At 56.0% G+C, this 10,791-nt stretch overlaps 1 protein-coding gene across 2 annotated transcripts; it reads left to right on the top strand.

Annotated features, from left to right (window-relative positions):
* The first annotated feature begins 232 nt into the window (after positions 1–232).
* On the top strand, positions 233–10,319 carry LOC121670261. 2 transcript variants are annotated; one of them, XM_042040199.1, is made up of 10 exons: positions 233–1,087; positions 1,498–2,952; positions 3,749–3,841; positions 4,417–4,521; positions 5,130–5,239; positions 6,065–6,259; positions 7,434–7,596; positions 8,796–8,961; positions 9,103–9,197; positions 9,835–10,319. In XM_042040199.1, exons 1-10 carry the CDS (start codon positions 931–933, stop codon positions 9,918–9,920), a joined length of 2,625 nt encoding a protein of 874 aa, XP_041896133.1. In that variant the 5' UTR covers positions 233–930; the 3' UTR covers positions 9,921–10,319. The 2 variants fall into 2 exon arrangements, with proteins under 2 accessions (XP_041896133.1, XP_041896132.1); XM_042040198.1 differs by lacking the exon at positions 9,835–10,319 and having other exon boundaries at positions 9,103–9,447.
* Positions 10,320–10,791: the final 472 nt, after the last annotated feature.

Genomic DNA, 10,791 nt, shown 5'->3' on the forward strand with positions numbered 1-10,791 from the left:
TTGTGCTGAGGATCTGTGGGATCCTGGGAGTTAGGTTCATTATTATTCCCATATTATTTTTCTTTGGGTGGTGCTCCTTCCCTCCTCCTCACTCCCCCTAACAATAGCAGAGCTTTCCTCCCTTTCCAAAGGGTTCTTTGGAATGGCTGAGAACAGAATACATCACCTTCTCCCTTTCCAGCTTTTTTAGCTCACCAAATATTCTAAAAATACCCAAATAACAAGAACATTGCTGTTTTAGTTTCATCTTTGTTTCCCAACAAAACCCTCCAGAGAGAAAATTTCAGCTCCTGGTACCCAGGAGTGCTGAGGAGTGGAAATGTGGGGGCTGCCTGCAAACAGACGAGTTCATGGGAGAAATATGAAGGGTTTGAAAATAGCCTATTTAGTCACTGGGGTTTCAAGAAAGGGATGGAGCTGGAAAATTCCATCTGGAAGGGAGACTGTGTGTGTGTGCACCGTGCCTGCCCTGTTTGTCTGCAACAGTGGATAAGAAACGTCCTGGAACGGCTCAAAAATACCTTGTGGGTTTCGTCTGGATGTTTGTTGGTTTGTGTTGGGCTATTCATGCCTCTCCATCTCCAGCAGCCTGGAGAAGAGGGGACAGCAACCATCACCACCACCTGCAGCACTTTGGGGCACCTCAACATGTTTTTGCCAGGAGTCCTGGTCGCCTAAATAGGTTGTGTGTGTTTTTTCTGGATAGGGCTGCGGAAAGCAGGCACCTCAAGCGGTGCTTTGAATGGAGCCTTTGTCCGCAGCAGGAGCGGGGAGGAGCGTGGAAACACCTGAGCCTGGCAGCAGTTTGTCCCTGCTCGGGGCAGGGGCACGGCTCTGAAGGTTGGCGGGGTGCCCGAGCCCGCTGCAGACGCCGCTGCCGGGGAGGCTGTGGGGGCGAGGGCCGACTCTGCTGTTTTGTCTGGAAGGGCCATGGCGAGCGCCGAGGGTTTCGCCGCCGTCTTCTACAGCGAACCAGGGGTGCTGGGGCTGCTCGGCAACGTGGTCAGCGCCTTCCTGCTGTGCCTGCAGAACCTCGCCGTGGCCACCACGGGCCTCGGGCCTCAGGCAGCGGAGCAGGTCCTGGCAGGTGGGTGCCGCTGCTCAGGGTGGGGCGAGTGGGGCTGAAGGTGCCCTGAACTCTTGGAGGGTCATCCCCATGGGCCGATGGGCACTCCTGGTGGGATGGTGGGCAAGTGTGGGCTGTGTCCATTTTGCAGGTCTGGGGATGGCTGCTCCTCCTCCCCCGGCCACTGGGACAAGTATTCCATGTGCCATTCCCTACTAGATCCACACCGTCCCTGGGCCTGCTCACCACACTGAGCCCAGGGGCCCAGGGGCCACCCACAGCCCATGGAGGTGGGAAGAGGGGCAGGCAGAGGCCGCAGGGCTGCTCAGAGCAAGGCCATGGGACCTGCCATGGGGTGTGCCCCAGAGCTTCCTGCAGCTCCAGCCTTTTTGTGCTTGGCTTCACACCTGACCCCTTCCTGCCTCCCTCAGGTGTCCACCTCATCCTGATTGGAGGCTTTGTCCAGCTCCTGGCCGGATTTCTTGCCTTCCGCAAGTATGACCACCTTGGAGGCGCAGCCTTCCTCACCTTCTCTGCTCTGTGGAGCAGCTACGGGGCCACGCGCATCCTGTCCGCCGCATATCCCTCCCTGGAGAACACAACGCTTCCCTCTGGGAACGCCAGCCAGCTCCCGGCCCCCGGCACGGCCCTGCTCTCGGCCAGCCAGAGCGCCGTGGCCGGGCTGGTGGCCTACATTTCCATCTCCTTCATCCTGTCCTTCTGCTCGGCCACCATCAGTTACATCATGCCCTTCATCTTCGGGGCCATCGCGCTGGCCCTGGGCTTCGAGGCGGCCGCACTCTTCGGGGACTGGGCCCGGGTGGTGTCCGGAGTCCTGGAGCTGGGCATTGTCCTGTGCGGGCTGTACGGGGCTGTGGCTCTGCTCCTCAAGGGCATCACGCAGAGGTACGTCCTGCCCGGCTTTGGGCACCCCCTCTTCAATGTCCTACTGCTGGGCTCGGCACAGAAAAGCTCCTCCAAAGCCCTCGGGGAAGAAAAGAAGAAGAACACAAAGTACGCGGAGCCGATGGCCCTGGGGAACATCTGCGACACCGTGGCACCTTTTATCTTTGCCTTTTACTTCTTTGGGTACATGAAGACCTTCTGTGTGGGGGCAGTGTGGATATCCATCATCTCCAGCTGCCAGCTGCTCTCCAGCTTCTACAGCTACCTCAGAGGGGACAGCTACCACACCACCAAGTTTGGCGTCCACAGCCTCCTCTGGCTGGTGATGTCCTGGGAGGAGTTGGTGCTCACGGCCTTCCTGGGGCTGCCCGCGGCTCAGGAAAGCAGGCTGGGAATGTTCGGAGCCTGGTTCTTCCTGGCCACTGCCTGCCTGCTCTTTCTGATGTCCACCCACAAAGACACCCTGGAGATGCTGCAGAACGCCTCCTTCATCCTCCTCACCTCCGCCTTCATCCACCAGATCCCGCTGCCCGGCGCCCGGCCCTTCCTGGGGGCCGCCTGCAGCCTCTGCACCGCCCTGTCCCTGTGCGCCGCCTTCGCCAGCCTCATCAACTCCATCGGGGAGAAGGTTCTGATTCCCGTGGGCGCCCAGGCCATGTCCAGCTCAGCTCTCCAAGCCGTGCTGGGGGCTGTCCACACCTGGCTCTTGAGGTCCAAGGACATCCCCAGTGGCACCGGTGCTGCCGTGCCGGACGCTCTGTTCTACATCTGCAACGGCCTGGCTGCGGCTGCTGCCGTCCAGGGCGGCGTGGGCGACACTGGGACACAGCAGCTCTCCATCCCCTCCGTGCTCATCCCGGGAGCCCTGGGGCAGCTGTTCGTGTGCCGGATCCAGGTGCGGGGCGGGAGGAGGTTCGGATCCGTGCTCCCGTTCTGCTACGCTGCCTTCTGGGGAGCCTGGGCCTGGCTGCGCCTGGCAGGTAAAGCACGGCGTGGGTCCCGGTTTAAGGGGTGTTCCCAGGGGATTTCAGATTGCTTTCCTCAGTGGAATTCCTTCTTTTGGGAGAGCCAATGACATCGAGGCTGTTGGTATTCCTCCTTGGAAAAAGATAATTCACAAATCACCCCAGTTTGCACCGGGTTGCCATTGCTGCAGGCACTTGGTGCTCTCAGTCCAAATAAAAGTCAGTCTTCAATAAAAGCCAAGATTTCCCTGCAAAAACATTGTGAGACTCTGGGCTGTTATCTCAGAATAACAACTCAGGAGATGCTTTTAGGCAGTGGGAGACTCCAGGTTCTGTTTTTCTCCTTCGGGAGCCTGGAGAAGTCTATCCCAGCTGGTCACAGCCATGAAAGAAGCTGTCAGAAGCTGAGCCTGGCTTTCAAAAGCTGCATTTTGCTCCAGGTGGGCAGAGTGTTCACACAGCCTCCGTGCCAGGCACTCTTAAAATGAGCACCTGTGGGGAAAGTTAAAGCTGTGGCTTCAGAGCTGTGGCAGGAGCTGCTGAAGTGTCCAGCCAGGCCCTGAGTATTCCAAGCTGGAGGTAAAATCCAGAGGTTTTTTTTGGATAGCCATCACCAGTCCCACAGTTAATGCCTCAGATACTTTGCGTGGCAGAAGCAGTGGGTGTCGATGAGGGAGGGTTTTTGGGAGGCCACCATCCATCAGCTGGAGTTGTGGTAATCCCGGCTGAGGCTCTGCCACTCTCCTGCCGCTCTCCTGTCACGCTGCTCCTCGTGGTTTGCTCATTACCAGATGTGCTGCTCCTGTTTCAGGCCACTTGCTGGACATCGGGGCGGGGAACACCGAGGGATTCACAGCTGGCTCCGTTGCCTTTTTGGTGGTCAATGCTTTTTTAATCATTTTGGGTAAGTCTCCGAACCACGTGGGATGTTTATTGAGGGGCATTTGGGGTCACATCATGAATCCTCCTGTGGTTGCTCCGTGGTGGAGATGCACCAGGGAGGGAGGCTCAGCCCTCGCTGTTGCTCTGATTAAGCAAGAACAGAGATGTTTTGCCCACAGCCAGTAACAGAAGCTGAGCTGGGCTTAGGAGAAGCAGCCCCAAGGGAATGCAGGAACATTTCAAAGAAAATAAAAGGATCAAATCGGGTGAAAGTGTCCAACGCACTGGCACCAATCCCCAGCCACACTGCAGCCCAGCTGGTGTAAATCAGAACCTGCCTGGCTGCCGGAGAAGTGTTTTCCATGTGAGCACAGTGTCCTGGCAGATCAAGGGTTTGGCAGCGTGTCCGTGGAACCTGAGGGCTGAACAGACCCTGGCTGTGCCTCTTTGTTCCTCCGTGGGCAGGGAAATCAGAGCTGGGGCTGCTGGGTTTAATCAAACAAGCCTCAGTTGATTTAGGAACTCTTCTGCTGGTTCATGGACATTTTATGGGCTGTGCTTGATGTGGGTCCCTCTTGTTTGCGTTTCTTTCCACAGCTTCCTCTTTTAACGTGGTGCTGCTCTGTCTGACCCTGGCCATGGAGCTGCTGACCATTTGTTTTCTGCTCTTTACACTGCAGAACCTCCCTTTGCCATTTGAAAGTGAGTTTTAGGGGAACTTGGACATTAAACCTTCACCCACAGAGTGCAGGGAGCGGGTCCTGGGTTGGGGAGCAGCGTGGAAAGCTCAGTGTGGGAAAATCAAGCAGAGTGTTCCTGTTTCCCTGGAAGTCTGGGGTGTGTGCAAGCATAACTGGAGAAGGAAATCTTTCCTCCTATCATCCCCAGGGCCTTGAGCTTCCAAATAAACCTGATACTGCTGGATCAGGGCACCTCCAGAGGTTCTGTCCAGCTCTACTTCCCAGTGGATGTTCCCTGAGGTGTGGGATGAGCTGAATGTGTCACCACTGCCAGTGGCTGTAGTTCTGCCGAAGCTTTGGCTTAGCTGCAAGTGACAATTTAAGTTTTAGTTCCATGGAGTGCTTCAGCAAGGGGATTAGCGGGAGCTCTTCCACCAGGACTTTGTCACCACAGAATAGAATCACAGCACCATGAAATCCTTTAGGTTGGAAAAGCCCTTCAAGCCTGAGTCCGACCGTTCCCCCAGCACTGCCAAACCCTGTCCCCAAGTGCCACATCCACACTGTAGGTCCCTCCAGGGATGGGGATTCAACCACCCTTCCTGCCTCTGACTCCGGGATTTTTTCCAGCTGTGGTGCTGAGCATCCTCAGCGTCATCTGTTTCTATGGAGCCACATCCTCGCTCGCCAACTGCATGTTCGGGAGGGACCTCCTGGTGATGGGACCTCCTCTGCTCACAGTAAGAGATGCTTGGCTTCGTGGTGCGGCTTCCTTGCTCAGAGGGGGTGCTCTGGGGCCTTCAGTGCAGATTCCCATGGAATTTCCCTTCCGCTGGATCCTTTAGTGCTGTTCGAAGTTCCCGGTCACAGCACTTTTGTAGGGAGCTCTGAGCTGGAAATGAGCTCCCTTCCACCAGGAACAGCACTGGAGAAAGGGCAGGGATGTTCACAAGACTCCTATCCTGCTCCAAAATGCCCATCTCCGTGGCCCTCTGGAATCAGCCATCTCCAATCTAAGAATTCCTGGTAGATGGAAGTTTTAAAGCCATAACCTTGGGAGCAGGGAGTTAAAAGTTTCCCAGACTGGACAGCAAGAATTCCCCATCTCTTCTGAGCTTCAAACTCCTTCTGCCATCTGGTGTGTCTGACCGGGGCAATTCCCCCTGTCCAGGGTGATGGATCTGACAGCTCCAATTCCTGCTGCAGAGAAACATTTCCATTAAATCAGCATTCCATGGGAATGCACTTGAAACTCCATCCTCCTCTGTTTTTTGGATTCCCAAACAGTTCCCTCAGGTCACTTTGGAGAGCAGCCATTTCTCCAGGAAGCTGTGCTGGGTGGGATTCATCTCCTCTAATTTAAGCCATCAGCAGTTGAAATGTCCACCCTGAGCTGCTCTCTTTTACTTCATTAATTGGAATTCTCCTCCCCTGCGTTGAGGGAAGCATCCCTAGAGGTGCTGCCCCTGCCCTTGGACTGCCAAGGGATCTCCCCATTTGGGTGGATGGAATCCTGCCCTGTGCCCCATGTGTTTGCTTATTCCTTGCCTCCCGATTCCTGGCAGGTCCAGAGCTCCAAGCAGGACAGGGAGGATCCCCTGCCCTGTGTCTGCCCCAAGTCCCACCTCACGAGTGGCCTGAGGACCATCGCGGAGCTGCTGAACACGGGGGCCGTGTGTGGGGTGCCCACAGACACCGTGTACGCCCTGGCAGCCTCCTGCAAACACCCTCAAGCCATCGAGAAGGTCTACAGGATCAAGGTGGGAATTCAGGGATGTCACCTGGTGACCTGGCTCTGTGTCCTGCCCGTGAGTTCGGGCAGAAGCACAAAGGGGAGCCCCTGGTTTCAGGTTGTCCCAAGACTCAGGAGATGACTCAGGAGATCATGAGCAGCCACACCAGAACATCAGGGACCATTTTCTGAGCAACCTGGGGTACAGCCCCTCTGCTCCAGGCTGGAGCACTGAGAACTGGGCAGCGACATCCCTGGGGATGGACAAAGCACAACCCCAAACAGGAACAGCCGCTCCCAAGCGGCTCCAGACCTGTGTTTGTCCTCTGTGCCTTACGAAGTGCTGAATCAGAATGGCAGGGCTACATTCCCCCAGACTTTTGGAGCCATTCAGTGCTGGAACCAGCCCCAGAGTTTGCACCTTCAGCCCAGCTTTTGCAGCCTGGCTCTGTCTGTTGTCCATGAGGCAATTTCCTGGCTAGCCTGGAGAAATAACCATAACAGACGATCTCAGCTGGCCCCGAGCGCGAGCAGCGGCACAAAGGCCGTCTCTTCTGCGCTGCCCCGGTGCCAGTGCTGACCTTCCCTGCCGATGAGAGAATGCAAACAGAATGTAAATACATGCCCAGTTCCTGAGTCATTTGGCCCCACTGAAGCTGATGTCAGTTGAGGACTGAAATGGCTCCGCTCTGGGGGTTTATTTCCCCTCCCTCTCCACTGCTGGTTTTACACTGAACTTATTTTGCCAAGCTTCTTTCAAAGTGCTGGAGGGGTGATAGCGGAGATGTTGGTTTGCAGGGGGTTGAGTTCTCCATCCCTCTTCCCATCACGAATTGGTGCATTTGACCTTGGTTTTACACCAGCAGAAGTTTGGAGAAAAAAATCAGACCCCTGGTATGTAAGATCCAAAACATGCTGATATTGAGTGGAGCATCGCTGTCCCTGTGATGGATGTGTCTAAAGAGGGGGATTTGGATGCATCCCAGAGGATGCCAAGGGCAGGCTGCTGCTCTGTCTCCTGTTCAGTTTGCATGTGCAGGTCTGAGCTGGGGCATCCATCACAGCTCTGCATTTGTGCAGACACAGCACCTTCCTTGCCTGGAGCTCCTGCACATGCAAACCCACAAACCGGGATCCCAGCCGGCTTCGAGGTTCTCCAGGCAAACTTTCCCTCCTCATCTATTTTCCCCCTGTTTTTTCAGGACAGGCCTCAAGAGAAGCCCATCTGCATCTTTATTTCCAACCTGGAGCAGTTGCGAGCGGCTGCTCCTCCCATCAGCCCCCTGCTCTGGGAGTTCATGGAAAATGTTTATCCTGGTGGCATCGGCTGCATTATCCGGAAGGGAGAGTGGCTGAAGAAGCTGGGTGAGACGAGCAGCACAACCCTTCCGTCCCCCTTTCATGTTTTCAGCACGGCAGGTCGGCACTCCCAACACCCTTTGGGATGTGTTGGGGAGAGATTCTGGTCACTTAATCCCAAGAAATCCCCTCTGGAGCTCCCAAATGCTTTGGTAGGTGTTTAGCAGAGGGTGTTCATCAGCTGGAATGACTCACCAAGAGTGGGAGGCAGCAGGATGAGTTCTTTGACCAGAAGCAAGGGAGGCTCCTCAGACCGGGAGGGTCCCCTCTCCCGAGCCCCTCGCTGTGCACTGGGAATGAGCAAGGCAGGGTGGAGCACCCAGGAGATGAGAGGGTTCCGATGCTCATCGCTGCCTTCCCACCACAGGGACACAGGCAGGCACTGTGAGCACTGGGATGATTCACCTCAACCCTGGCTCCTGGGAATCCATGGAAAGAGCGCAGAATGAGGGAACTGGAGGAGCTGGAACACAAGTCCAGTGAGAAGCGGCTGAGGGAGCTGGGAAAGGGGCTCAGGCTGGAGCAAAGGAGGCTCAGGGGGGACCTTGTGGCTCTGCACAAGTCCCTGACAGGAGGGGGCAGCCGGGGGGGTCGGGCTCTGCTGGCAGGGAACAGGGACAGGAGGAGAGGGAACGGCCTCAGGCTGGGCCAGGGGAGGTTTAGGTTGGACATAAGGAAGAATTTCTTCTCAGGAAGGGTGGTCAGGCCTCGGTAGGGGCTGCCCAGGGAGGTTTGGAGTCCCCATCCCTGGAGGTGGTTAAGGAAAGACTGGATGCCATGGTCTGGGTGACAAGGTGGTGTTGGGTCGTAGGTTGGACTTGACGATCTCAAAGGTTTTTTCCAACCCAGCTGATTCTGTGATTCTGAGTTACCTGTGTTTAACAGGCAGAGGAAGGTGGTGGAGGATGGGAGGGTGGGCAGTGGTCACAGGAAGGCAGACTTTGGGATATAGGGAGATCCCGTGTCCATGGAAACAGCTGAGATGTCTCCAGTCATGAATCATTTCCTTTTTACCCAGTCAGACCCCAAATTGTACCTCTGCTCTCACAGATTTCTGCTCAGGAACAGACATCCACAAGGACACATTCAGCTGGGTGCATGGAGCAGGGCCACTTCCAAAGGGAGCACGAGACCCCCACGGTGCCACGAGAGGGGCTGCGCCTCTGCCAACATCCTCTGCCAACATCCTCTGCCTGTCCTTGCAGGGGTCGGAGCAGGATACAGCCGGGTGGGAACCCAGGACAGCATCATGATCCGAGTCCCTGACCTGACAGTCCTGGTGCACCTCATCGACATGACCGGACCCCTGGCCATCACCTCAGCCAATCCCAGCGGGGAGGTGGACAGCACCCACCACGACATGGTCATCTCGTGAGTACCTGGTCACTGGCAGTGCTACCCACCTGTTTCAGTGGTGGCAGACCTTGGTTTGATGTCCTGCACCGAGGGGAGCCTCAGCACGAGCTCACAGCAAGGTCTGTGAAGGGTTGTTGCTATTTTTCCCCTCTCCAGGCGCCTTGGCCATAAGCTGGAGGGTGTTCTCTGCGATGGAGAGTCTGACGAGGTGGTGGCGTCCACTGTGGTCAACTGCACAAAGATTGATGAGAGTGAGTGTGAGAATGGCCCTTTGTGTCAGCAACTGCCTTTTCCTGGGGTGTTTCCATGCCTTTCCCAGTATCAATCTGGCAGCACAGAGTGCTCCAAGAGTAGCAGTTCTTGAGTGCTTGGACATTTGCAAACATGTTGATGAACAGAAGCAAACAAGAGATGTCCCGGGAGGACCTCTGTGTTGACAGGGAACAAGGCAGGAGGACAAACAGAGTTGTGCACGGAAAATCTGCCTCGTCAGGGCGAAAATGCTGCGAGTGGGAGGGTGGGTGCTGCTGGAAGGAGGGCTGGGTGCTGCTGGAAGGAGGGCTGGGTGCTGCTGCAAGGAGGGCTGGGTGCTGCTGCAAGGAGGGCTGGGTGCTGCCCAGGCCCACACAATGAGGGTGGTACGGGAGCTTGCCCGCAGTGACGCAGCAGCGCACGCTGAGGTGTCCCGGGTGGCTCTGGGCTGACATTTGAGAGGGATTCATTAGTGGAAAACCAAACCCTTGAACAAAGTGTGAGGTCATGTTCGTTGGTGGTTTCACTTTCTGACAAGTTTCTGGTCCTTCCACACAACTTTATTTTGAGTGGCTCTGCTGGTGTGAGATGTTCCTTTGGAGGTTGTCCTGACTTGTTCGCTCTCCCTCTGGGAAGGTGGCATCACCATCGTGCGGGAGGGCTGCATCCCAGCAGGAAAAGTGATGCAGATCTTTGAAAGGGTGAAGAACAGAGTGGTCTGAACCGAAGGAACCTTCCCCAAGCAAAGGAGCAGCGTCTGCTCTCCCTAAAAACGTGAGGTGTCCCACGTTGTGCTGGAGCACACGGCCTTGGGAGAGCTGCTCCTTCTCTGATCCAGCTCTTACCTCCTTGGGAACGGCAGCACTTCCCCACCTGGGGCCTCTCCTGGGAGCTTTCTGCAGTGATTTGCTGTTTATCCCCAGTAAGTGCCTGAAATCTCCAGGAGAGCTGCCCATGGAGCGCCGGCAGGATCAGGAGCTGGTGCTTTACTGCTGGAATTCCCAGGGCTCCTGCGTTTCCGAAGTGCATTGGACTGTGAATGCCACGGTTGCTTGTGCATCCCCTCCACAACACTCAGATCTGTGTGTTTTAAAGTTCTAAAACCCACTAAATAAATCCTCTTTTTGGAACATAAGGAAAGGCTTTGAGTTTCATGTCATGTCCACCGAGCTCTTCATCCTCCCAAAATGGCAAAGCTCCATGACCAAACACCAGAGGAAGGAATAAATTCGGGGAGGTGTAATTCTGACAGAGGGTTTGCAGCAAGGAACTCACCCCATTCCTTCCCAGCCACTCCCTGCTTGGCCCAGGTGAGTCCCCACCTCATCCCGGGGCGCTCAGTTCCTTGAAAACGCAAAGGAACATCCGTGAACATCCACGGCCAAGCTGGGAGCTGCTGAGGGTTCAGAGAGTCATGGAGTGGCTTGGGTTGGAAGGGATCTTCAGGATCATCTCATTCCAACACCGTGCCACGGGCTGGGTGCTGCTGCCCCAGGGCTGTCCCCATTAAGGTCCCCAGGGCTGTCCCCACCCCAGGATCCGCTGTCCCCAGGACCCACATGAGGTGCTGTGGAGGGGCAGAAGTTTCTGCCA

Source organism: Corvus kubaryi, unplaced genomic scaffold, assembly GCF_017639235.1.
Source record: "Corvus kubaryi isolate FWS band 111438036 unplaced genomic scaffold, C.kubaryi_AGA036_p1.0 37395, whole genome shotgun sequence".
NCBI lineage: Eukaryota > Metazoa > Chordata > Aves > Passeriformes > Corvidae > Corvus > Corvus kubaryi.

Coding starts and splice junctions, on each gene's coding strand:
- LOC121670261 (XM_042040198.1), top strand. CDS start 931: ATGGCGAGCGCCGAGGGTTTCGCCGCCGTCTTCTACAGCGAACCAGGG. Junction 3,842..4,416: donor TGCTTTTTTAATCATTTTGG/GTAAGTCTCCGA, acceptor TTCTTTCCACAG/CTTCCTCTTTTAACGTGGTG. Junction 5,240..6,064: donor TGGGACCTCCTCTGCTCACA/GTAAGAGATGCT, acceptor GATTCCTGGCAG/GTCCAGAGCTCCAAGCAGGA.